Source organism: Monopterus albus, unplaced genomic scaffold (assembly GCF_001952655.1).
Source record: "Monopterus albus unplaced genomic scaffold, M_albus_1.0 scaffold7.1, whole genome shotgun sequence".
Lineage (NCBI taxonomy): Eukaryota > Metazoa > Chordata > Actinopteri > Synbranchiformes > Synbranchidae > Monopterus > Monopterus albus.
Genome location: NW_018127887.1, coordinates 2,569,130 through 2,595,909, shown reverse-complemented (window position 1 = coordinate 2,595,909; position 26,780 = coordinate 2,569,130). Strand labels below are relative to the sequence as shown.

The following is a 26,780-nucleotide window of genomic DNA, read 5'->3' as shown; positions in this document are numbered from 1 at the left end:
GCCTCAAAGCAATATTAACTCATTTCGTTACCAAGCACTTAAAGCACACAGATAGTTGTCCTTAAACTCCTCACTGCATCAGCAGGAGTTAAAATTCACAGGAGCATTTGTGTGACGTGCTTCGGATTGCTCCGTGTCTCCAGGGTTGGTGGGGGCTTCTTGTTTAATCCAGTAGGCAGGAAGCAACGCTAATGTCATTTCACTGTGACCGCCGAGAGGAGCACCATAACGCGCCGTACGCTGCCGATCTGACCGTGATGTGGTGACCGTGGGTGAGGCCAATCCAGGCTCTTTCAGCGCTCATCTTTAGTGCAGTCGGTATCTGGGGTGTAAGCTTATCGCTTTGCACAGCTCCAGTTCAGCTTTGCGGCACAGTGGTGCACCCTCTCTGGACTTTTCATCTTATGCCAATGAAACGCAGTGTGAATCGCTTGTCTCACTCCGGGAATATTGCCTCTGGATGCCCGTTTTAACCCGACTGAACACGTTGGGGGTGAGTGAACTAGGTCATTTTTGTTTCCTTTAATAGTTGTGTTTGGACATCAATTTCGCAGCTGCTGGAAGTTTCTACATAAGTGATATTTTTATGGCAAATGGTTTGGGGTTACTTTACTTTGACGTTTAACGCAACGAAAATGCTCTAAACATAAATAATCGATGGCGTGACAGTAAAAATGCATAAACCTTTACCTCACTTTTGTGATTAAATGACACAAATGGGACGCTGAACAGCCAGTATCACATCCATCAACTGAATCCATACCATGTAAATCCGAAACTGGCCTTAATGACTTCGGTTACGGTGTTGGCTTTGCGCTTTTACGCAGCGACTTTTCCACGTTTCACTTTCGCTGCGTGCGGAGCTAGAGTAACCCAGTTTCTCTAGCGCAGAAATACTTGGTCAGAGTCGGAGAAGTGTGGAGTCCCGGGGGCTCCAGATGTATGGACTCAGCTGTCGCCTGTCATTTTGGTGACAACTGGTCGGCTCTCCGTGACCGCTGCCTGATCGACACTGTACTGCTCCATAGGTGTGGAAAGCGATGTTGAGTTGGGCAGATTGTGGTCACACACCCCGGACACAAAGAGTAGGAGAACTCTCTCTTTCTCGTTTGTAACCATGGTGGATAAACTAAAAATGACTCAGCCCCAAAAGTGGCCAAAATTAACAATTTGAGAAGTCATTTAATCTCAAACTTTGCTTTATTAATGAAGTAAGTGATCTGGCAACTTGTTTTTTATTAAAATAAGTTGATTTGAGAATATGCTTGAGTCAGTGTTGATCCTGTCTGCTGCTGTGGTTTTAGATATCTCTCACTTGCCAGTTTTAAAACTAGTCCTAAGCCAAATGGACTTATCAGGGTGTATATTTTTGCAATGCATTCAGCTTCTGGTATAAAAAACTACTTCAAGCTGCTTGAGTGAATTCATCAATCCTTATGGACCTCTCACAGAGCTAAACATGCCATAAGGTTTTTTTCTCTGGAGAACAGTGACACACCCTGAAGTTTCAAACATTTCCATTTTCAGCTGTGATAGAAAGTGCTGAACCTACAAGGCACAGGAGACCAGCTACTGTTATTTTTAACCAAGGCTTTCTAAAACAATATTTTGCTCTCAGTAGAGCACAGTGAACATCACCATAAGCCTTAAGTTCTGTGCATGTCCTCCTGGGGACTGACAGAGTGACAGACCTACTTGGCTCAGACTGAGCACAGAAGCGCAGAGTCAGGCTGTCCTGAAATCTGTCACTATGGCCACAACTGACAAAAACAGAACACGGCTGTTACCAGTAAGATTTAGTTGAAGCCTGTCAAGTAGGTGAGAGAACAGACACAGTACATGTCATGGTCTTTATGTGGATGAGGTATAGTAGAGTAAGTGAAAATGGATTTGAATCAATGAAATTGTACCTTGGAGCACTTTGACAATACAAAGGAGTAAGATTAACTGCAGGTTCTACACAATGTCAACACTTCAAAGCATAACCCACTTGTTCAAATAATGGTGTAGTTATACAAGAAGCTATTTTCAAACACGGTCAGTTAAATCTGTGACTACAGGACTTTTGATATTCTGTCACTTGTGTGTTTTTTTTCTGTGGGACACTGTGCAGTAATAAAAGAAGTAGAACTGCTTGTAGTGAGAGTTGGGGACAGAGAAACATTGCGGAGAGAGCCCAGAACCAAGGTGGTGGTGTCACCTAGTGGCTAGAACAGAGGTCGACAGCTTCACACTTTTGGAGTCACTGAAACTCATCAGTAGCATTTTGTCTTTACAATTGGAACTACTTCACATTTTCATCCAAATAGGTCAGAATAGTGACCATATTTCACTGTAAATGTGATCTGGTATGTTAACATATTGTATCTGCTGAGTCTCATCATTGATAGATGCAGTTACATTTAATGTTTAGATGATGTAGCAGGAAAGGAAGGGGAACTGTGAGCTTTCAATCTTCTGCTGCAGTTGAGAATTCTCTCTGAATAAATAAGTTATTTATAGACTAGATGATTTATAGGTGGTGTTTTTGGAGCAGCTTCACACATCACACTGTGCTGGTTCACATTTAATTTACACTGACTCAAAGGCACCATTAATAGAATCAAAAGATACAAAAAGTTTGTATGAGAACATGAGAAGGAAATAAAATTGCTGTCCTCATTATGGATGTTCTTGAACACAGAAATGGAAACAGTTTTGATCCTCCTCTGCCAACTTGATATTTATAAGTGCTCCCTTAATAAATGTGGATTATGTTGATGGTTTATTTTAGTACCAAAATGCATTGTTAAAACTTTAGATGTAGGATTGAGAAGCAGTTACACAGATGGGTCTGCATTTAGTAGGAGCACCTCATAATGTTGCTTCCAACTAGAGAGGCACGCTACAGCTTTAGCTCACAGTGCCCAGCAAGAGTGGTGGAAGTGGAGACAAATTACAGACATGAAACCAGTCTCAGACATAAACAGTGGGGCATGTCACGGTGTGTATGTGTGTTTTTTAATCCAAGATGGACTGTGATAAAATGTTCACTTGTGTGTGTGCATGACTTGTCTAGAGGTGTCAGAGAGTGTATGCGAGTGTGGCAGACACCCAGCTGAGTGTGAATGAGTAGTATGTAAGTCCCACTACCCGTGTGTATACGTTTCCCACTGTTAAAAGCCCAGTACCAATGAAATATACACAGAGGCCTGTTTGTGCAAAGATAGAATGAATCACCCTCACGTCCGTGTAAATCGCCTGCAAGCCAAACACTCTGGCAGCCTTTTATCCCCAGACGTGGTCCAGCTCACCGCAGCATGGGCTAAAAGCAGCGCGGGACAGGGCTGTGTGTTGTGAGGAGCTGTCAGGACGCCAGTCTTTCATGGCTCTGGATGGAGAGATGTGGCATGGAGTCGGGTTGCCATAGACAAACTCCAGAGAGCAGAACCCATTGACTATAAACTGTTTGTGGTAGGTTGGCAGGAGGCTAGATAAAATATTGCTTGTTTAAACACCGGTGGTCCCTGAATCTGTGGCCACTGGGCCTGGCTGAATGGACGGTGGCCTGAATGGTCAAATTTAGGGCATTGTTACACTGCGGTCGTAGAGAGTGGGATAACCACTGTGGATGCTGCTGTCTGTGGGAGAGATTATAACTTACTGCTTGCCATGCGGTAGAGTTCCCCTGCTCTAGCTTTCAAACAGCATCATACATGAGAGTCAGTGCAGTCTGCCTGAAGCAGTGGCATACATTGGATCCACATGCTAAGCATTATTGTAAAGTGATTAAAGGTAGTTAGTGATTTAGCGCTTCCAGGCACAACTCTGTTTATTAGGAGCTGCAGGATGATGTTGGAGGAAAATGGGTTTGGCTCACACACTGGAGTTTAATGCCCCAGCAGATCTCTGGTAACAACAAGACATAATTTGCGGGACTAACCATCAGACCACCACGATGATGAAAGTTGTATGAGACACACATGTTTCATTATCTCAACCATGTATAGGCATGATGCTTAGCTCCGGTTGAACTGGATAATAACCACAGTGCAGTGCTATGAAGTTGGTTATTATTAACATGTCTGTCTTTGATAAAGGGGAATAACACACATAAACATGCCAAATGTCAACAACATTAGTAATGGAGTTTTTGAAAAATTTGGATCCAGCCTGATACAGACATAGCTGCCTGCAGCAGGGCGTGTTTGTCCCGCTGTCCTCCACATCTACAGGGATCCATCCAAGCAATCACAGCACCACAGGGCTAGAAGTAAAAGAAAACATATTACCCTGAGTTCATCATTAAAAAGCCCAGCTCATTTCCCCAGAACACAACAGGGGATTCAGTTAAAGCTTTCCGGACCCCCGGCTGAAAAAATGCAAAACACCCCTCTTCCTGTGGCCCTTGTTCCTCCTGCCTTGTTGGCATTGTCACAGGGGTGGAGTCAGTGAGCGTGGATGATATGGAAAAGGTCAGCAGGGTTTAAAAATAGATTCTGCCGGGCAAGAGATTTTTGGGCTGACAACAAAGGTATTTCCTGAGATTTTTCTGAAAGGGTACAATTACAGTGGGGAGAGTTACTGGATGTCTGCCAGAATACAGCATTTTGATCCTGTCATATTTTACAGTGCCATGAATCAGGTTTGGAAACAAGTATATGCATACATGTGGTTTGTCCCAAATCACACCAAATTATAACAACTGATTTAAAGTATCTATGAAAATACATCATGAGAAGATTAACAGGAACACAAAACAACATATCAATCCTTGCCTTCTAGCTGTTTCAGGGTGTTAGGTATTTTTAGTCAGATAGAAATTGGATAGATACTTTATGTATTAGAAATGTTTAGTGGAGATAGGATGTCTAGTTAGACTGTTAAATGCTTAGTCATGCTGATGAGTTTCTACAGGGTACATCTGGTCAAGGATAACTAGAGAGAAGAGTTGATGACTGTCAGCAGACAGGATGTTTAATATTATTATTATGACGTGTAGAACTGTAGCCTTAGCCATAATATGTTCTTATGTTTAAGTCACGACATGTGTAACAGAGACGTCTCGGTTGACGTTTCTGTGTAGTATGGGGCTAGCCCAACCGAGGGGATATAATGTATAGGCCTGGTGGGTTCAGGGTCTTTCATCTTACATCTGCCTGCGTGCAGGTTGGAGGTGCAAGATACCTGAGCGTGTAATGTTAACTTTTACCTGTGTTCATGGAATAAATCAGCACTGTTTTGTAGTTACTTGGACTGTCTCGTCTCTCAGAGTCAGTATGGTAAAAAGTACCGGGTACAACAAGGGAAAGACTTAAACTCCTGCTGCTTTAGCTCTTTGTTTTTCAGTGACGGTGTTAATAATGGTGTTTTCCATCCAGTAATAGTGAGAGCTCAACATGGATAGTTTACATTCATAATTAAATGCTAGACCCCCTCCAGTTTCATCTGAGGCATTACATTGGTTTTGCTCCAGAGATGTTCCACCAACTATTCATTTACTGTAGTTGCAAATAATTACCCTACTCTGCACAAGGGTTTTGGTTGGAGATTGACAACCACCTCTGAATTGAAGTTGATTTTAAATTTATAACAACTGGAGATATAATAAGAAACATGTTTCGATTATGCAACGTTATTATAAGACTGGAGCTAGGGTGAAATCATCTACAGATTCATCTACATTGCTGGTTATGCATGCTCTAACAATCTTGTGTTTAAAACAGCTGTGTTACAGCAAAAATAGTTCCATGCAAAGAGGGAAGGACCATCTAACATAATGATGTAGTTATTATACTAACATAAGAATGTATTGTTGCTGAAGTCCCTATTTGTAGTCATAGCATTTGTAAGTCAAGTTAAAAACAAGTGTAAAAGAGTCAGGTTGTACAAGTTGTACAATTTCACATCGCAAAACAAAAACATTACAAAATACCTAACTATTAATGCCAAATGACAGTATAACAAGAACTGGGACCTGGATTCTACTTTGAAGTCAAGGAACTAAAGCGCCTAATCTCCATTTGCTGTGAGTTTGACAACTTTTGAAGTTTGCTATCACGGGTAAGCATTTGTTATACTGTAATCTTATGTAATTCATCTCTTCACACAGAGAAGATGTGTTGTTATTTGTTGGAAACAGTCATACATTACAGTAAAGGTAGACACTGTTAGATAACATACAGGTGGATCAATATTGACGAAGGCCAGCTGAGGACATGTCTTGTAGATCAGCAGCCTTAGGCCCACAATGGGCCCCACTGAGCTGACTCAGAAACTGTTCGTTTGGCCACAACAACCTGCTGCTCCTAGTTCAAAGAGCTGGGCTTTTGTTTGCTATGCTCACACTATCTTCCTGTTAGGGGCTGAGATCCCAAAGAAAACAAGAGCAGGGGCTCACCAGATGTGTACATATGTGCATGTGTCCCATCCATAGGCAAACTTGACAGTCCAGGGAGAATGTTTATGATGTTGAAAAGGAATAAAATGACTTGAAGATGAGGGAGCTCACACTTCATGGAAAGGATTTGTGTTTTTGAAGCACACACAGCATGTATCCCCTTTCTGTCACATGTTCCTTTATACTGGCTGAACATGGTGTAGTGGGTCATGAGCGACCTCAGTATTAGCAACTCCAAAAATAACACATGGATGCTGACAAAACAGACGTATTACATGTGAGGATTCTAAGAATAAACTTAGAATCCCTGGAGGACTGGTATACTTACTCTGGGAGGTGATAAGGCAGCTAGTTATGTCCTTTTTTCCATTCCACACATACATGGTGCCAACACACACATGCAGACACTCTCACACACAGATCCCAGGCACTGATGACCCCACGTCTGGTCTGTATATCTGCTGACTGAGGCCTCCTGAGGGCTTCAGATTGGATCTCACCAGGCTTGAATACACATGCATATATAACATACGTGCAGTTGAAATCATAAGACCAACAGTTTTTGTATGGAGGGAAAAGCCAAAAGTATCAAAGAAAAAAAAACACTTTGGACTACATAATATTCAGGGGTGTGCCTAATATTCTGACCTTCTCATGTATGTAGCTGGGGAGGGCAAAAATAGACACCTCTAAATATAATGTAGTCCAGTAAAACACCACCTTTAACTATGACCTCAACATTAAACAATATAATTGAATTTATACATTTGTGACAATTTCAGCAAAACTGAGCTTCATAAACACAGATGTTAAGGCGGAAGTGTTGCTTTGAATCAAATACAATTGTACAGGTGTACCTAATAAAGCTGCCGGTGAGTGTACTTTGAACCTACAACAAAGGCAACTCAATGTGGCAAACAGATGCACAGATAATCAGATATGTTTGCCTCCAAACATTTATAACCTTTTTGTTCTTTTGCGAAATGCAGAAACATAGAAAAACATCTAACAACCAGTTTCAAACAATTCTCAAAGTCAAACAAGTCCAGATGGTTCTCCTCAGCCCTGGACCAGACGTCCAGTTGGACATCTCATAATGAGAGCACTTGTAGGATTTTTTTCTTCTTCTGTACATTTGAATGTGGCACAAGGGGGTGAAAGGTTCAGCAACATCAGAGCAACAGGGAACCTTAGAGGGGAGATCACTGGGCCCCTCTGTGCTGTTTTTACTGCCACCTTAATGACTTAAATTGTGTCTAATTAAGCAGAGCTGGAAAGACGCATCCCCTCTCTCAGTCGTCAGAGTTCCCTCTGTGCTGTGGCACTGGAGCATGTGTTTAATTAGAATGCTCTAAAAAGACTGTAACAGAGTGTTTCTCCAGGAATGTTAATAATTAGTGGGATCCTGACTGAGCAGCTCCTAACTGTTTTAGAGTACTGTTAGAGTCCATGGTTTGCCTTTTGAAGCTGTGTGGCTCAGAAAAACGCTTCCACGTGTGGGAATTGCTAACTCTTTCTTCTTCTTCCTCTTTTTTTTAACTACATCCTCTCCTTCTACAACAACTTGCTTGTAGCACTCGCACTCGACTTTTGGGTGTTTTGCTACGACGGTCTCATTCATGTGTCCATTTGAGCCCAGGGCTGGAAATGTGCAGGAAATACTTTTCCTGCCATATGAATGATATATTGTTTGAACATCAAATTGTAGAGAAAAGTCCAGATGTGCAAGTTAGACTTTCTGAATGCGTGAGCTCATAAACTAAAACTTCACACAACCTGGACACTGGCTGTTTCAACAAGAGATTACAAAGGTTTTCATAAGGAATGGAAATGAAGACGTCAAAACCCCGACAGCTTCCTTGGTTATGGAGAAGTTATTAAATTGTCATTGGAGAAAAAAGGGTCACAGTGACCTGTTGGTTGTTGATAGGGCCGTTCTGTAACTTTATGTTTATACTCATCCTGGTTTGTCTATGAAGACCACACATGACAAGCTCTGTCCTTTGCTGATTCAGTGCTTTTGTCAATGCATGTGTGTAATGTAAGAGCAGCCCATTCATCCTTAGCCCGCTCTGTGTGTAGACAGCCACAGGCTTTTGTTGAGTTATAGTGTCCTCAAATAAAGGGGCTTCCTCCCTTTAACAACCCCAGGAGCTCTGTCACTCCACTCCCCATTGTTCCCAATGAGGTCCTGCTTTTACAACTAGGTGAGAAGGTGTCAAATTCAGGTTGAAATATGGCCTGTCCCCATTGAACATCGTTGTCATGTTTGGAAAAGCAGTTAGGCTGTGGTGTCTTTATGATAATGTGAAGAATGTGTTCTGATATCAGGCTGTGTTTAGCAGAGTGTGTTATGTCATGTATAAACTGGACATTTATGTTGTGTCACATCATTCATGGCACAAAAGAGCTGCAGCAAATTTAATAATATAGCTAATAAATTGGTATAAGGAATGTGCTCATAGATTGCTTCCATGAAGTATGAACCATTGAAAATGACATCACCCACTTAAGAAAAATTATGTTGTTTGTTTTATACAATGACATGACATACTGGAATAATTACACACAGACAGCTCAGTTATAGGGTTAAAGTATTATGACCTTTTTTGTTGCTGTATGAGTCAGAAAATATGATTTTTCAGAGTTGGAAACATGTAACCATATCCCATTACCAGTTTAGTCCAGTATATGAAGTAAGTAATTGAATTCTTTTCTGTTTTTCATTTAGATTTTGTCCCATTTATCCCTCTTGAGAAATGTGATATTTAGTAAAGTCAAGTGAATAGATAGTTATCTTTCATTTTTACAAATGTCTTTTGTCAGAGATGAGATGCAAGCTTTGCCCTCAGCTGCCTCGAGTGTGTCAGTGAAACAGTAAAAGGGGTTATGTGAGGGTTATAGGGCTAACAAGCCCACAGTCTGACCTGAGGTTGTCAGCGCCAGTCTAGCTAAGTCAATATCAATGCGCTGACTGCTCCACCAGTTGACCTTTTCCTCCTCCTTTCAAGGCGTAAAAAGGATTGTTGTTACAGTAGAGTGATAAGCTTTTATTGGCCTTTATAACTGAGGCTTTTGTTGGGCCTGTGTCCTGCTAATACCCGTTGGCAAGTCATTTAAAAACCTTGAGAATGCCTACTTTTTATAAGGTAGCTCACACAACAGTGTGACTATTCTCAACAATAGTCATCACTGACGGTAAGTTAGAGACTGGCCTTCCCTTTGCCCCTTTGGGACCCTAATTTATGACATGTCGTAGGACCAAAATTTGACTTATTGAAACAGCGTATATCGGGCCTTAATCCATGCTGGTGTCTATCATTATGCAAACTTTTACAGGGGGGATTACATGCTTACTGTGAAATATACATAGCATTCAGCTTTGACTAGATGTTTTGTTTTATGGGACCCCTTTCTCAAGGACATGTTTGAACCACAGAAGAATGCAACTTTATCGTTGGGTGTTGGTTCTGATGATGGTTATTCCCATCCTGTCATTGTCAGGGCATGCTGGACATGGACTACCTTGCCGCTAGCACAGTGGGTTTTTATTTTTGCAGTGGCGAGAAGGTGTAGACCAGGTGTGAGATGCTGTTCGGGTCATTGTGTCTATGACAGGGGAGTGGGTTATAAAGCCCCGGGGCCGTAGATTAATGGGTCCTCTGGTACTCTCTAAGGCCAAGGGTCAGGGATGCCTGACTTGTCCGGCTTTATGTTATTCAACTGTCTGAGGTGAACCTTGAACTGTGGAGCCTGCTACTTCTAACTCTAGAGTCCTAATGTTCAGGATGTTGTTATGCTGATAAAGCTTTCCCATTTGAGATACCAAAGATAATCCACACATGCCTTTTAAATAGTTGTCCACACTGTCAAAGGCCATTGTTTTTCTTTTGCAGTTTCAGTATAAAAATCCTTACATTAGAACTTCAAAGATGTCTATGATTGCTTGTTACTTTTAAAGCTCAACTGTTTTTAAAAATCTGTAAGCTTTAACTAAGCTGTAACTGTTTTAGAAAAATCTGTTCCATTTAAACTTCCCTTCAAAATCTCATCAAATAACTCATTTCTACATTTTGAGGCTGTTTCTGTTTAGCCTAGACTAGTGTTGCCAAATAGGCTCTGCAACATTTGTCCAGATTATCTTACCATAACAGCTTTGCATTTCATGGATGCCCCCTGCCTCCCAACTCCCCCACCCCAAGGGCAGGATGCTGTGTTGTCCCTCCCCTCTAAGACTTGCTAATGGAGTAGGGTGCTGAGTCTTTTGGACCAGCACAAAGGCCTGAGGTTTGCTGTGAAAGGGTACATCTCATCTCTGGCCTTGGCTGCTACAGTTGCTTTGTGCACACACACCTTCGGTACATGCACCATGCAGTGGTTAATGCACATTGGTTCCCATTTTCATCACTTCTCTTATATTTTTCTGTTTTGAATAAAATTGTATTTATTTTCTTTCCGTCTACAGATCGAAGCTGCATTTTTAAAATGTAAATGACAGTGAAATTACAGTCACCACCCACGCTGTGATATTTCTTCACATAATGGTGTGAAAGTGAGGTGTGTGGGCAAGCAGAGGATGGTAGACATGCCACTCAGTCATGTCAGTCATGCAAAAAAAGTCATTGCATCCACTGTTACAGCAGCTCCCACTTAACAGTGTAACTGCTTGCATTGAAGTTTGAAGGTTTACATGCTGACATCATCTCTACAACATTAAACAGCTGATAAAATGTTTAAAAAGAAAGCAATTCTAGTTGTTTAATAGATTCCTTGTTTCCTAATAAAATGCTCTACTGCTCTGTTTTACAGGCTTAAAAGTATGTTAACCCTCATGCAGTATTTTTATATCCTTTTGTAAGAAAGCATCACTTTGACATAGCGAGCAAACAACCATAAAATGATGTAAAAGGTGCAACTGTCTGGGGTTTGACCTGGTCACCTTTGTTTTCTGAGGCAACAGGAAGAGAATCATGGTCTGGCATTCCCGCAGAGGTGAAGGAGAGACAGAGGTCAACTGCATCCTCAAAAAGGAGTTAAACTGAATTGTAGAAACACATCTGTAAGTTCTTGTCTTTCCAGACAGGCAAGCAGAGAGCTTGGGTATTAACCAGTTATTGCCATGTAGTGTTAGTATCTGTCTTTTTTACTTAATAGTTGTTTTATTTAATAGATGCTGAATATTCTTATCATTTATGTTTGGAATATGAAGAGAGACATCCAGCTGAATAGGACCAGTAATGAAAGATGCTCAATGATTCAATGATTATAAAAAGTATTGCAGGTTAATTAGTGGACTAGCAGTTCAAACCTGACTTTCATGTTTCTTGAACTTGGCGTATATAACTATTTTGCTGAATCATACATGGCAGTATAACCAGACAGATTCCCATAGTTACATGTATGAATTTTTAAGATGTACAAAGTTGAACATGTTGATCTCTCAGTCAATGTTAAGATGATAACAGCTTCGTGGCTGAAGTAGCCGCTTTGTAATCGGCGTCTGCGTTTCATATGTTAAAGGCCTGATACCTGGTCTCATCTGGACATGTTGCCATCATGTTCATTTAGTGGTAAGGGTTATATGAAGCTGATCCAGGATGTTGTCAGTGGCAGGAAGCGACTTTTGCTGTGGTATAAATAAAGAATATTTTGTTCACTCAAGCCAACGATTACTCTATAATCATAAAGATGTAGTTAGCAAACAGTTCTCTGTAACTTTGTGACATGTTAGCACGTGATAAAAGATAGACGAACCGCAAGATAAACCAAAGCCTGACTGTAACATTCACCACCTTTCCCACATCTTTAAACTGCTGATAGGGAAGGAGAAAGAAGATTTTCATGTGAAAGTCTGTGTGGATATGGGGCGGTCAGTGCGGTAAAATGAGCTCTGCCGTCACTGATGTGTTACTTAGAAGCATAGTTCCTGTGAGCTAGAACTCTACCGGTGGTTCTCATTTGGAAGCATATGTTTGAAGTACAAGGGGAGGGTCAGCGAAGGAGAGACGCCTCTCTCTTCCATACCTTGCCGTGACTGGCTGCTCTGAGGTTAAGGGGCCGGACTGAGGTTAAGAGGTTGGGGGGAAGGAGGAGGAAGAGGAGGAGGGGTGATAGGTGAGAGAGACAAGGATGGGTTGACCATCTGGTTGAGCTCCTCCATGTACATGCACATGCACACACCCCTCTCAAACACTCTCTCCCACGCACTCAGACACATTTTTACAGTCTCAGCTTTGATATGCACTGACAGCTCTGGTACAGGACTGTTGTTCTCTCTGTTCTGGACTTGGAGCTCTGAGAATCTTGCACAGATATGGAGCCCAGAGGCTGGTAAAGAATCTAGGGCAGGATATAGCGGTGATAAGACCCTTGTTCATCTTCACATCAGGAGAGTTGGCCTGCACTGAGGTAAGACTGGCAGGAAAGTGACCGAGGAAGATCTAATCAGAATTCTTAAAGGAATGTGCTTTGGTTGTAGTGAAGCTGAAAGAGAAACTGCGTGAGGATGTTAAAGCATTGCACTCACAACTCATCATGATTTTGTTAGACTAAGATGTACACGACTACTCTTTGATTATTTAGTTTAATGGGAGGATGGTTTAATAATTAATCCCAATATTTTAGTGACTAACACCACATTATAGTTATGTGAAGCTCTTTGCTAAATCTTTTGCTAAAACAAAGTCTGTACTTTTACCAAATATGAAGGTGTGAAGGGTTTCAGTGTTCAAAGAGCTGGTTTTAGGTCTACTATACTGCACACTGAATCCCCTGGGATGTAGATGTGTGCTGCTATGTGACAGCAGCATGTGCGTGTTGAGTCTTCAATCTGGCCAGCTCATGCAGGTGGTCTTCCTGGCATAGATCTCTGTGGGGACATCACTCCCATCCATTTGGTCTTGGAAAACACTCCCCCAGTCGAGAAAGGAGGCCTCCACAAGCTGACCAAACTCCAGCCATGTAGCACCTCAGCACCGCATAAAGCCAAGTTCCTCTCGTGTCCTTCTGTCAGATTTTCCAGCAGTAGTTCCACTTTGGCATTTTCAAGCTGATTGGCTTCAAATCCTGTGCAGAGACAAATGCTGTGAAGTTGCTCGGTGTTGTTTTTCAGGTATTGGTTTTATGACGCTTGCTTTATTTACTGACTCATGCAGTTATAGCTTTGACCCTAAACACTGATTTACCTAGGTACATATGAGGCTGCTGGATGACACAAGGATCTAACTGTCTAACAGATCTGATCTGGCTTCTAGTTTGATGACACTAGTTTTTCTTTTACAAAGGATATTATGCTCCTATAGTCAACAAGCTGACATTTGTGTGTACAGGGAGAGCAATAATATGCTGCATATTGTTCTGATATTAAGACATAGTATCTTGATTGATATAAAAAACGGATGTTTCTGAGGTCAAGCTGAAATAAGCAGGGACTTAGAACAGAAAATCTCTTTTCACTTTTCTCTTGAAATCGAGCCTATCCTGCATTACTGAGCTCACAGGAGCCAAGTTAAACATGTTGGGCTGGTCCAAACTGACAGAGAGGACTGTGTTGGGTTGTGTGTCCATGTCCATCATCCACTTCCTAGAGGAATACAGACAGTAATTCAGACCAGAGGCTGCTTATTTTTCCTGTGCACTCTCTCTCAGGCTGTTAATCCAAAGCTCCAGTGTCTGGATTTTGGTTGAAGTGTTGCTGAATACTCTTTAAACATGTCACTTGCAGCTGTATTTACTGGTCAGACATAGCATGACGTCCTGTGAGAAGTCTGTATTTCTCAAAGTGATAAATAATTTTACACTGTCTCCACAGTACTTTGTTGAGGCTAAAAACACATCGTGATCATTTTTTTCTATAGTGAATCAGTTTTGCACCCACTCATTCACTGAGTTCCTGTTATATAGAGCTTGTTTGAATATAAGCTGTCTTTGTAACAAGACTACTGGAGTCATTGTGCACTTTTTTCTAGTATACAAGCCAATTCATTCATTCTAAATAGTTAGTGGGATGTCTTAAAATCTTCATTGACTTTTAAAGCAAGGATGTGTTTGAGCTTCTCTCTTTCACCTGCCTTGACCTAAATTTCCTCCCCTTTTTGTGGAACAAGACACATTAACATTATCATACATGTCAGTTGCTTCATTTTATCCTCAGTCTAATAGAACCCCCACCAACCTCTGGCCCTATGTGGGCAGAGCCGTCCCATATGCAGGCCTGGAGCTCTCAAAGCCATGTTAACAAGCACCTTTACAAAAGAGTGAGTGGCTGTTAAACATTCAGGACTGCCTGGGTCTGGCTCGTGTGGGAGGAGGGCAGGGCAGGGGGGAGTGGACCGGCACAGAGGGGGAGTTTAAAAACTAATCTCACAAACCATAAGCCCCTTGTTAGGAGAAAAACTTTAAAAGCCAACACAAGTGATGAGTCAGGAAGTTGGCAAGTCAATATGGGCATGGTTAAGTTAGCTGGCTTGGTGCTTCAGTTCAGTTCATTCAAGAAGTTAAGTAACATGACATCTAAAGGAAAAATTAGCATGCAAGCAGATGTGGTTGTATGAGAAAAGGGCTTTACCTAACACTGTGCAGATCCTATATGCCCCTTTGTGGACCTGGCTAAAGTTGAGGCCTGACATTCCTGGGAGTCAGGTTTGGCTGTGAGACATCCTCGTAGACACTTGGCCGGCATGTGAAAGCAAACAGCTTTCTAACAAATGCTGAGCACAAGTGAGTGTGTACCCGATAACATGTGAGGATGTGAAGGGTCCTGACCAAACCTGCCTATAGTTAGCTATCTCTCATGTGAAACCCAAGCTGCTCTCAAACAAGGCCACATTTTTGCAGGGTATTTTGGTCTCATTTGCAAGTCAATAGATGCAAATAGAACAAGAGAGTGTCTTATTTCTTGCCCTGCTCTCTCATCTGTAGACAGGTTATCTGGGTTTGAGGGCTTTAACTGTCAAATATATGGAGATAACCCACCACATCCACATCTTTCTGAGAAAAAAAGACTTAAAGGTAGATAAACAGACTCTTGATGGGACAAGCCTTCAGAAGATTCCTTCACAAAGGCATCATTGTTCAGGACATTAGGGGTGTTTTAATGGGACATATTATAAGCCATTCTGCCTGACTTAACACTTTGTTGTACTGTACAAAGCAGTCAGGAATTTAAAAAATAAGCAATGAATCCACTGCCACTACTATCAGTCATGCTTAACTCTGGCAGCGTTTAACTGGTCCACTCGGTGAGGCCATGGGGGCTGACCTGTCCTTGAGGAAGATGATGAGCCACGTGGCCCGTCGCTCAGTGTGTGAAGCAATTGGCCATCCACTTTAGGGTTTTTATTGCCTCTTTCAAGGAAAGAGTCATCACTAAATAAGAAGAAGCATGCATGAGAATACAGCCGACTCTGTTTACAGCGCTCTACTGTATGTATGTGTGTGGACTAGCATAACCCACAGTAGCCTGCATGCCTGCACCCATGATGCTTCAGCATAAATTCCATTCCCTTTTCACGCATGCATAGGAGCTGCACACTCCCAGGGACAGCCAGGCATATGTATCATCCTGGTAGAGAGCGTGGATTTTCAGGCCCCTTTTCATGCCTGTGTTCAAAGGCTGCATTCAAGTGGGTCTGGTTTTCTCAGCTGTTTATCCGCAGCCCTCTATGCCCTTGCCAGCCGTAGGGGGTATAGGCTCAGGGGGAGGGGGTGCAAGGGACAGGCTGTTGGATGCTGGCTGTGCTCCCATTTGATCTCAGCTAGAGCCCTTGGTCTGTGAGAAAAGATCACAACTGGACGCACATTCATCATCTCCTCACTCATCTCCATGTCTGCTTGGTCTGTCAGAGCTTACAGCAGCTCAGGAAATTAAGTTATAAGGCTTTTTGGAGTGAATTGGTTGGTAACTAAATATTCTTCATAATTAGCCTAAACAAATGAAAGTTTCTGAACTGATTTTTCACAAACAGAGTGAACTTGATACTATTTCCCTTTGTCACAGAACAGAAATATGACTCACCACCATCAGTTAGCATGAGATAGACTTTTAAAAGAACAGGCATTGGCTTATTTTATGTCTGTCTTTCAAATGTGTGGTTGTGTAGAAGTGCATTATTGACTATCCATCCCCCCGTCCAAGCACTTCACCTGTCTGACAATGCTCTGTCCATCTAAAAGACGAAAGGTTGAGCTGACATTGCAGCAGGTTGGAAAACAAACAGTCCACAGAAAAAGGGGAGATGGACAGAGTGACCAGGCTTGTGGACATTTCCCATATGGTGGCCCTGTTTTAAGGCTAGGCCTGTGTTTATACAGACCTCAGGCTCAACTGATCAAGCCAGCATCAGATCCCATATGGGGATCCCTCCTGAGACAGTATGATGTAGCACCTCAGCAGGCTAAAATACAGTTCTAGTATAACAAATGACTGTGTGGTCTGTAAAACACTGTCTGAGACCAGGTGCACATATAAAATTCTCTATTCACTGTATATTTATGAATCTCTGGCTGCTTGTTTTTGTCACTAAAATGAGGTCAGGTGTCACCTCAGGAAGCTTTGGGAATTTCTTAATGTTTCTATATTCTCAAAAGCCACATGAGGAGGGCACATGTTTTACTGCCACCACAATAACAGTGAAAGGGTATAGTTCTGTTTATGGAGTCCACTCACTAGAAGTGAACCAAAAAAGCTTGCTCAAATACCATAATGAGGCTTTGAGGGGGGCTGTGGGCCTCATGAAAGAGGCAGAGATGGTGTGATTCTCTGGTGGTTAACATTCAGTGGAATGGTGCTGACATGAGAGAACCAGATTAGATGGAGTGACGATAGTATTATTTGGGGATGGCTTCTGGCCAGAATTTTATGTCTACTTGAGTCCTCCCTCTTTTTCATGGCCTTATCCCAATTCAACTTTCTTCCCTTCTCCTAATCCTTACAATTTTTTTTATCTTGTCTGTCTAGTAAAAGAAGAGTATGATGAGCCTGGCAACCACGGCAGTGTCAGTGGCTGGTTTCCAGGGTGGAGCACGCCAGCGAGACTTGATGATGGAGCAGAAAGTCAGTAAGCTGACCTCTGGGTTCCAGCGCAGCTCCACCTCTGATGATGACTCAGGCTGTGCACTGGAAGAGTACGCCTGGGTACCACCCGGCCTCAGGCCTGAACAGGTGAGCAAACTATAGCTCACGATGGATTTGTTCTTTGTGCTACTGTACACGAAATTCATGAAGAAATTTCAAGATGAGCTTAAACAAACCTCATTAGTTTGGATATGGCCTTTTTGTAATACAGACTTGAAACACAATAATGATTGTATCTATTTCAATGGTTCATTAATTCCCAAAGTCACCACAGTGAGTAATTGTGTATCCTCTTGACAGAGAACGAAAACAGCTCTGACCTGATTCTGTCTCCCTTTTAGCCCATTTGCCTGGCCCAGATAAAGGCTATTCAGCACATTACTGAATAACTACTACCAACTAGATTGTCTGGAACCTATTGGGACAGACAACATGTTTCATAAAACCTTTGCATGTTTCTTTTTGTTTTGAGGCAAACTAGACTGGTTCAACCAGATAGCCACTTACAGGCAGGATGTGTGCACTTTTATTTACAAACTGTGGTATGAAAAAGTCTGCTTGTGATTATCAGAGGTCTGTTAGGAGGAGGACTTGATAGGTCAGGCCTACTGCTGCTGGCAGGATCAGGAATCAGGGGGTCATCTTTCAACAAGCCTTCTCTACAAATACAGGCATGGCTGTTAAATGTGCCTGCAGGGCAGCCAGTGTGATGTGGCACTTTCCCAGAGCAGTTGTTTTTCCTCTTCACTCCTCGTTTCCCTCTTTTCTTGCTGGGTTTCTATCCTCCGCTCCATCTCTCCATCTCTCTCTTGTTAAGCACACATGGAAGCAATGAGGGGGTGATAGGCTAGAATAGGTGGATTCACAACAACAGAGAAGCTTAAATCCCAAACATGCAGGGCCTTTTCTTTAGGAAATTCAACTGTAATGCCTTTACTGCAGCTATTGCCTTCAATGGGCCGTGCATTAAGGGGCATTATTACAGTGAAGAAACACATAGAGCCTGTGTGATAGCTGACTGTTGCCCCTAAGGAGCTGGATGAGAGGTAATAGCAGCATGAAAATGTGCATAATTTATGATGGGTGGCAAACGTGGGGTTGATTGTCAGGGTAAATTGCCACCCCCCCCAAAAACTTCTAGACGGCCAAAGCTGCAGGAACCTCCCCAGCACACAGGACAAGTACATCCCTTTATATGGCCAGCTGTAACACCCCCTAACTCATAAAGCTTAGTTTTCAGTGGTCAGCCCCAAGGGTCAAAGTGCCATCACAACAGGCTGCTTTGTCCTGCACTATAGAGACATATGACTGGAAAAATACAGCCTTCAAATTGATTTGACCTGTTGACCTGTTTTGACTTTAGTATAGATTTATGAAGAAAATGATTCCTCCAGTACGGCCATCAGAGTCCATTACTGTAGCCTGTTGGACTTTTGAAATAAAGTTGATCTGGGGGTTAGGAAAACCCCAAGAAAACCTTTGATTCCACAAAGTCAGTGTTCCATACATTTTACACAGGGCTGTCCCAGAGTCTGCCTCATCATAAAGTAATGTGTCAAGATAGTAACAGAAATATATTGCTGCCATTCAATACAAGAAGATTTGGATTTTAAAAGAAGATCTCAGCATCTTGGGGAATTAAAAACCAGCGATATGGTCAGAATGTTCAGATTACTTAAATAAAAGTAGCACTACCACAGCCTAAAAATACTATGTTACATGTAAAAGCCCTGCATTCGAATTTCACTTAAGGAAAAGTAGAAAAGTATTAGCAACAAAATATATTTAAAGTACCACAAGTAAATGTACTCATTATGCTGAATAGCACATTTCACTTTGATGTATATTATTGGATTATTGTGCACTTTGCCTTTAATGTTGCAGCTGGTAAAGGTGGAGCTATTTTTAACTACCATATATAATTAGAATTTAAAGTACTGCTGGGTAGCTTGTGACCTTCCCACCAGGTATCAATAAAGACATGTGATTTTACTGTATTTTGTTCTGTCAATCTGATTCTTAAAGGTAACTAGTAACTAAAGTTACCACATAAATGTAGTGGAGTGAAAAGTGCAATATTTGCCCATAAAAAGTAGCAAAATCAAAGTATGAAATGGTAGAAAATAAAAATACTCAAGTACAGATATCTCAAAATTGTACTTAAGTAAATGTACTTTTTTAACTTTCCACCACTGCACTGAACTGAAATATTAGAAATGCCACTGGAAGAGAAAAGGGTGAAGAGATGTAGCTGAGGCTTTAATAATTCTCCATGTTTATTATTCCTCATGGTAGTTTTCTGTCTCAACTACAACATTTGTTCTTACCTTGATGATCCACACTTGAAGATATATACTTTGTAGTGGGTTTCATTTGAACCTTTCAGTTTAATTAACCACGTCTGGTGACATTGTTTTTCAGCAATGTCACCAAAACCTAGTGTCTGATCTTGATGTTTTACAGTTTTACTAGGTGTCAGAATGTGTTTCTGTGTCTAATCTCCTTACTCCACGCCATGATTTCCACAGGTTCAGTTATATTTTTCCTGTCTGCCTGAGGATAAGATCCCATACGTCAACAGTCCGGGAGAAAAGTTCAGAATCAAGCAGCTCCTCTACCAACTGCCACCGCATGACAATGAAGTGAGAATATTTTGTGTGCATCTGTATAATCCAAGTATAAGCAGGTCCTTTCCTTTATAACCACAGCTCCTGCAAAACTCCACATTTTTTTTGAGTAGACATATCTGTCGCTGCCCACTAAACCCACGGCACTAACAGCCTTACCATTTCCATGCCATCCCACCAATATGAGCCCTTGGCTTTCACATTGACATCAGACTAGGCGTATTTTGTTCAACAATCTTATAGTGAGGGGACAATGTGACTCTTGACTTAATGATTTTATGATGTTTGCCAGAAATCCCCACCAGCAGGATTCCTGTCATAGCAGTGGTTTTTATGAGGACTGCTCAGCAGGAGAGAGGGCTGCTGGTTAAAAGAGGCTTTATGTGATGCCACCACTGCGGTGGCACCACAGCTCGACTTGGCTGTCTCTTGTCCTTTGTTGCCCGTCCTCTTGATTTCTAAACACAGCCTTGTTTGTGTATATGTCTGCTTTCCCTCTTGTTAAGGCTTTGGGAAACATGAAAAAGGACTGCAGTAAAAATGTGGTTTTCAATCGGGGCCTTTGGGTAGAGATACAGTATATAGGGGGGTGTAGGAAGGCCAAACTGGGGTCAAGAGTTGCCTTAGTTCAGAGTGCTCTGGTATGCACTCTGCCCTCTCTCATAATTAAGTGTATAATCTTTAATAGTGACCAACAATCTTTGTAACTAGACCTTTTATGAAATGGTCACTAAACCCACTTGAACAAAATTCATATCCCACTAAGCAAGTTTTACTTAGGACTAGACCTTTAACAGAAGAAACTGTCCCTTGTGTGAGTGTGAAATTGGCCCTCTAACCTGTAACTTCTCGCCTTTTCTTCCAGGTGCGTTATTGCCAGTCCCTCAGTGAGGAGGAGACAAAGGAGCTACATATGTTCAGTATGCAGAGGAAGAAGGAAGCGCTGGGAAGGGGCACAATAAAACTGCTGCCTCGCAATCTTCTGAACAGCATCTGTGAGCACGTATGTTCCCAGTCTTGAATGTATCATTTACAGCTATAAATGTGGAGAGGACTTGGGGAGAGGTTGTGGTATAAAGCATGGCACCTAGCATATAAAGGTGTTCTTTCAAAATTTAATTAAAACCTACTTGAACTATAATGTCCTCTGTGCAACTTCTCCATGGGTATTTGGCTAATCTGGATCCAGTTTGAGCTAAAAGCCAGAGTGAATGCTGAAATAAAGATCTCAGTGTCAGCCGTGCCATTTAAGAGATCCCAAAACACAAACTAGATTTGCAGTCCTGCATACTAAAAAGTCTGGTGAGTGGTTTGGAGCAGCTCAGTGCTGTATTTTCCTTGGTATTTACAATGATCATTGAGCAGCCAGAGGGTGCTTATAAACCTTGTCAAAACAGAGACCCACTGATGCAGCTCTTCACAAGAAGACACCCGTATTTTCTCCAAGATTGTTTTCTTTTTTTTTAACTACACAGAGCAAATGGACCTGGAAGCCATATGATGTTCTAGTTTTTATGGGCTGTATTACATCAGGATCAAATTTGGGCTTGAAATCGAATCTGTCCATGTGGCTATATGATAGATTGTGTTGTAAATGTAATTATCTATGCAGGATGCACAAAACCTTGTCATAGAATATTCTAGTACTACAGCTAATGTGCAATTCCAGGGTCATTTCAGGATGTTCTACCATGTGATCATGTTTGCATATTGCAGTGTGGTGAAAACATCAATGGTGGAGAAATGGCAGTGTTCGCCTCAAGGGCAGGCCCTGGGCTGTGCTGGCATCCCGCATGTTTCGCTTGCTCCACATGTAGTGAACTGCTGGTGGATTTGATCTACTTCTACCATGATGGAAAGATCCACTGTGGAAGACACCATGCTGAGCTGCTCAAACCACGCTGCTCTGCCTGTGACGAGGTAAAACCACAAGTCTGAAATACTGAGAGAAATCTACCTGCTAGAGGAAAAACATCCACAGCCTGATGTTTATGGCCTTTCAAAATTCCTCTGGGAGAACACTAACTTTTTTTTAAATTTCTCCATTAACTTGAATAAACTGAACATGAATATCAAGACAGATGACAGCCAGGAAGACAAAAGGTGGCTGTTTTGTCTCATCCAGTGTACATGTTTGTCCACAGATTATCTTTGCTGATGAGTGCACAGAAGCAGAAGGTCGCCACTGGCACATGAAACACTTCTCCTGTTTTGAATGTGAGACAATTCTTGGAGGCCAGCGCTATATTATGAAGGATGGAAAACCATATTGCTGCGGCTGCTTTGAGTCCCTCTATGCAGAGTACTGTGAGGCCTGTGGAGAACACATTGGTAAGATGATTATTTGCTAGAATTAAAATGAAATGCCTGTGATGATTCTCTAGACCAGTGGTTAACCTTTTTGGGTTAACATCCCCTTTAAGTCAAGTTGGAATCTCTTATAAGCAATTAAAAGCCTGCATTGTAAAAATCACCACATTAGATCAAGTATTGTACTTAAGTACAATTTTGAGGTAATTGAGTGTTTTCATTATCTACTACATCATACTGACTTCACTTCACTACATTTTAGAGGCAAATACTGTATTGTAGTTTTTTGTACTGCACTACATTTAGTAACTTTTAATTTTCAGAATCAGATAAAACAAAATACAGTATAAGAATTTATTCACCCCCAGTGAAAGACTTACAACCCAGCAGTACTTCAAATTATACATAAAGGCCAGTTAGGTTAGATCCAACTTTACCAGCCGCAACATTAAGCACGTGATGTACACAAGAACTCTGTATAATCCAATAATACAATATACATTAATGTGAAATGTCCCATTCTGCATAAAGTAGTTTTATGTTTGATACTTTAAGTATATAATGATGATTGTACTTTTACTTAACATTTTAAATGTAGGACGTTGTAAGAAAGCGTGTGACGTCTTGTGTCCAGACAAAAAGCAGGTGTTTGCAAATGTAAGCCTTAGCAGAAATACGGTTGTTTAAGTTTATTTATTTTGGAATAATATTGTATCCTGTCTGTTTCGATTCATCTTTATGTTCAAAAAACATTTAGTTTTGGTCTGTTCAATAAATATTTATCCTGTTCAGCCCGCAACCTAAAGTGTGCTTTCAGTTTTGGCCCCGTGATTGAGTTTGACACCCCTGGAGTAGAGTAAGCTATATCCTGAATGCACCTGATGCTATTATATTTAGCTGGTTTCTCTACTTGGAATGCATGTGAAGTGCTTGGCTGAATCCTTACTCAAAAAGACAGGACATTACAAACTTTAGAATGGTGAGTTAAGCATAATTCAGTCTGTACGGCGTAGTTATATTATGCTAGCTTCCCCTGTTAGCTTAAATCCCACTAGCTTTAACTCAGTTACAGAACAATAGAGAAAATGAAGGTATGTCACACCAAGGTGGCAAAATCCAAGACTGAGAAATGAAGCCAATTGCGTAAGTGCCAAAACCTGCAGGTCCTCAAGTGGCTACTTGAGGCACGATTCAAAAGGAGTCAATCCCCATAGATTCCCATGTTAAAATACCAGGCCTGACAGTAGAAATAAATGTTTTTAGCCCTCTTTGAGAATCACTACTCTAGAATTTAAAGTAGTGTTGCTAACATCCCAACATTTTCCCTCTCCCAGGTGTTGATCATGCTCAGATGACCTATGATGGGCTCCACTGGCATGCCACCGAGACCTGTTTCAGCTGTGCCCAGTGCAAGCGCTCTCTACTGGGTTGCCCTTTCATGCCACATCAGGGTCGTATCTACTGCTCCAAGGCCTGCAGTCTTGGGGAAGATGTACATGCCTCAGACTCCTCCGATTCTGCCTTTCAGTCAGCACGCTCACGTGAATCTCGTCGCAGTGTGCGCATGGGCAAAAGCAGTCGCTCAGCTGACCAATGCCGACAGTCGCTTCTCTTCTCACCCTCTGTCAACTATAAGTTACCTGGCTTTAGTGGAAACACTGACAACACCCTGACTGACAAGGTGGCCCACATGAACTTATCTGATGAGCATTTTTGTTGGGGACGTGGTGATGAAACAGAGGCACCTGAGGACCAGGAAGAGGAGTGGGCTGAGCATGAGGACTATATGACTCAGTTGCTATTAAAGTTTGGGGAGCATGGGGTCTTCCAGCAAGCCAGTGACTCTAGACTGACAGATTTTTTGATCACTGAAAAGGATGCCAAGTCAAAACAGGAGTCCTCCAAACCTGGTAATGGTAGTGGAGGAGGAGGAAGGGGAAGCCTGGTCTGTAAGAAATACCAGGCTGACATGTACTGGGCCCAGTCACAGGATGGTCTAGGGGACTCTGCCTATGGTAGCCACCCAGGACCAGCAAGCAGTAGAAAGATCCAGGAGTTGGAGCTGGAGCATGGGTCTGGAGGAGGTTTCCAGGGAGAAGAGCCACAGTGGTACAATGATTCTCTGGAATGTATCACAGATGAGTTCAAGAAAACAGATCAGAGTGTCAGAGACTCTATGGACTCACTTGCTCTCTCAAATATTACTGGTGAGTAGCTGTCACATAATACACCAGTTCTAAGAAAGCAATATCTAAAGTGTTTCCCGTGGCTGCTTTTTTCTTTTAAACAGTATCTTGAGTCCACATGTAAACATTATATACATTTTCTTTCTCCTCTCCAGGGGCTTCAGTCGATGGTGATAGTAAAGACAGAACGTTGATGTATTCCCTGCAAGGCTTCCATGAACTGGAAACAGAAGACTGTGAGAAAACAAGCAACATGGGAACCCTCAACTCCTCTATGTTACACAGAAGTGCAAATTCTCTGAAGAGCCTTGTATCTGTGCAAGATGAGGTGGAGGAGAATGTTCCAGATGAGGAGGAGGTGGCTCTGCCAGAGGACAGATCCAAACCTCATGTCCCTGCCCTTAGGAGGACACGTTCGCAGTCTAGGCCTCAGCAAGTCAAATTCTCTGATGATGTGGTGGACAACAGCCATTACGGTGATCTCCCAGTGCGCCAGGCCCCCATGAGCGAACGCACTCGCCGGAGAGTGTACCACTTTGAGGAGCAGGGCCAGGAACTTCACTCTGGTCACCAACACCACCACCGCAGGAGGCGTCGCAGTCGCATCTCTCGCTCTGACAATGCTCTTAACGTTCTGCCCAAGCATAGGGCTAAAATGTGCTACAGGGTGGACCATAGAGGGAACGCTCTTGGCCCCAAGGGGCACCAAGCCTTCCAGGGTCAATCCAGTCCTGCAGCTATGTCAGACTACGGACTACAGGGCCCAGCCATGGGGAGGTTCTTGGGGTTGTATGGGGATGATGATGACTCGTGCTCCACATGCTCTTCTTCCTCTTCTGATTCTGAGGAAGAGGGCTTTTTCCTGGGTCAGCCCATCCCTCAGCCCAGGACACACAGACACTTCTACACTGAGGACTTGCCTAGCCCTGTGGCAGGCATGTCTTCTCTTCCTTATGGCCAGTGGACCAAGTCAAAAAAGAAGAAAGGGCACAAGGGGAAAAACTGTATAATTTCATAGACTTACTCTCTTACCTTCAGCTTTGGTTATTGCGCTGTAACTCACCTCTGCCTCTTGTCCACTGTTTAAAATGCAATAGCTGCTTGCTATGAAATGCTTCACAGCACTCAATTTTCCAAGATGTTTGTCTTTACTCTGATTCTTCTCCGATTTGCTTCTGTAGCAGTACAAACTGCCAGTAACGTAACAAAAGTATTTCAGAGTAATGCGTATTTATAAAACACCATCTGTTTATTTAACACTGCAGACAATGTATATATTGTAGAATGTTTTTTTTTTTTTAAATGCTATTTTTATACCCTTGAGTTAATGTCATGCTTTGTACCAAAATGACATTAACATTGAACTGGTGCCAAATGGTACAAAGTCTTTTACCATGAGGGGTGAAATTTAATGACAGACTGACCCAAATGTGTGTTCTTCCAGGCTTGTGCACTGCTAACATAAGAGAAACACTGCATGTATTTATGGGCCAATGCATTTTAAGCAAATCATTGTAATCTGTACAAATGTACAAACAGGAATATAAAGGCCAAGATAGATGATAAATGTAATAAAATATCTATATAGCATAATTTGTGTTTTCTTGCAAGTATTCTAGGGATATAAAAACAGGAGAAGATGTCACAAACAATTTTATTTAGAAAAGTTTAACAAAAAAAAAACAAAAAAAAAAAACATCAATCTGATAGGAGCACGGGATAGTGCTGCACAGAAAAATACCATATACAGCGAAATTTAACACTTTTGAGAATACTTGTCTTAGTTTGTATTAGCTGCACTCGCAGCCTCAACAGAAATAGATTTTGCAAGCAAAACACGCTACATTAATAAAGACTGGTAAAAAGTTGCCATAAGAAGGTTTCATTACTAGACTTAACCATTCTTTCTGCTAATACTATTGTCAGTAGCACTGGAAAAGAAGACCAAGGCTCTAGTTATTGGAGTGGTCAAACCTTTAACTTGCATCTATACTCACCTGAATATAATACGAGTTTTTACGGAGCGTATTTCATGGTAAACACATCACTTACTCATAATACTATACAATATCACCATTTTAGCTATTATTAAGAATAGCATTTTGTCTAAAATCCTATTTATGTTTGAGCAAGTGGGAAAATGTCACTGCCAGATTTGCTGGCTTTTGTTAATCATCTACTTTTTTTTTAAGTTACTACTGTCT

General features: G+C 41.8%; 1 protein-coding gene across 2 annotated transcripts; it reads left to right on the top strand.

The window, feature by feature from the left end:
* The first annotated feature begins 189 nt into the window (after positions 1-189).
* On the top strand, positions 190-26,740 carry prickle1a (prickle homolog 1a). Of its 2 annotated transcripts, none has more exons than XM_020621720.1 (8): positions 190-493; positions 17,337-17,540; positions 19,982-20,095; positions 20,946-21,083; positions 21,797-22,000; positions 22,225-22,411; positions 23,725-24,597; positions 24,732-26,740. In XM_020621720.1, exons 2-8 carry the CDS (start codon positions 17,349-17,351, stop codon positions 25,592-25,594), a joined length of 2,571 nt encoding a protein of 856 aa, XP_020477376.1. In that variant the 5' UTR covers positions 190-493; positions 17,337-17,348; the 3' UTR covers positions 25,595-26,740. The 2 variants fall into 2 exon arrangements, with proteins under 2 accessions (XP_020477376.1, XP_020477385.1); XM_020621729.1 differs by lacking the exon at positions 190-493 and adding an exon at positions 12,594-12,787.
* Positions 26,741-26,780: the final 40 nt, after the last annotated feature.

Bases quoted from the DNA above. Each gene is read 5' to 3' on its own strand.
- prickle1a (XM_020621720.1), top strand. From the start codon at position 17,349: ATGATGAGCCTGGCAACCACGGCAGTGTCAGTGGCTGGTTTCCAGGGT. The intron at 17,541-19,981 runs GTGAGCAAACTA...TGATTTCCACAG, and splicing joins CCGGCCTCAGGCCTGAACAG to GTTCAGTTATATTTTTCCTG. The intron at 24,598-24,731 runs GTGAGTAGCTGT...TCTCCTCTCCAG, and splicing joins TGCTCTCTCAAATATTACTG to GGGCTTCAGTCGATGGTGAT.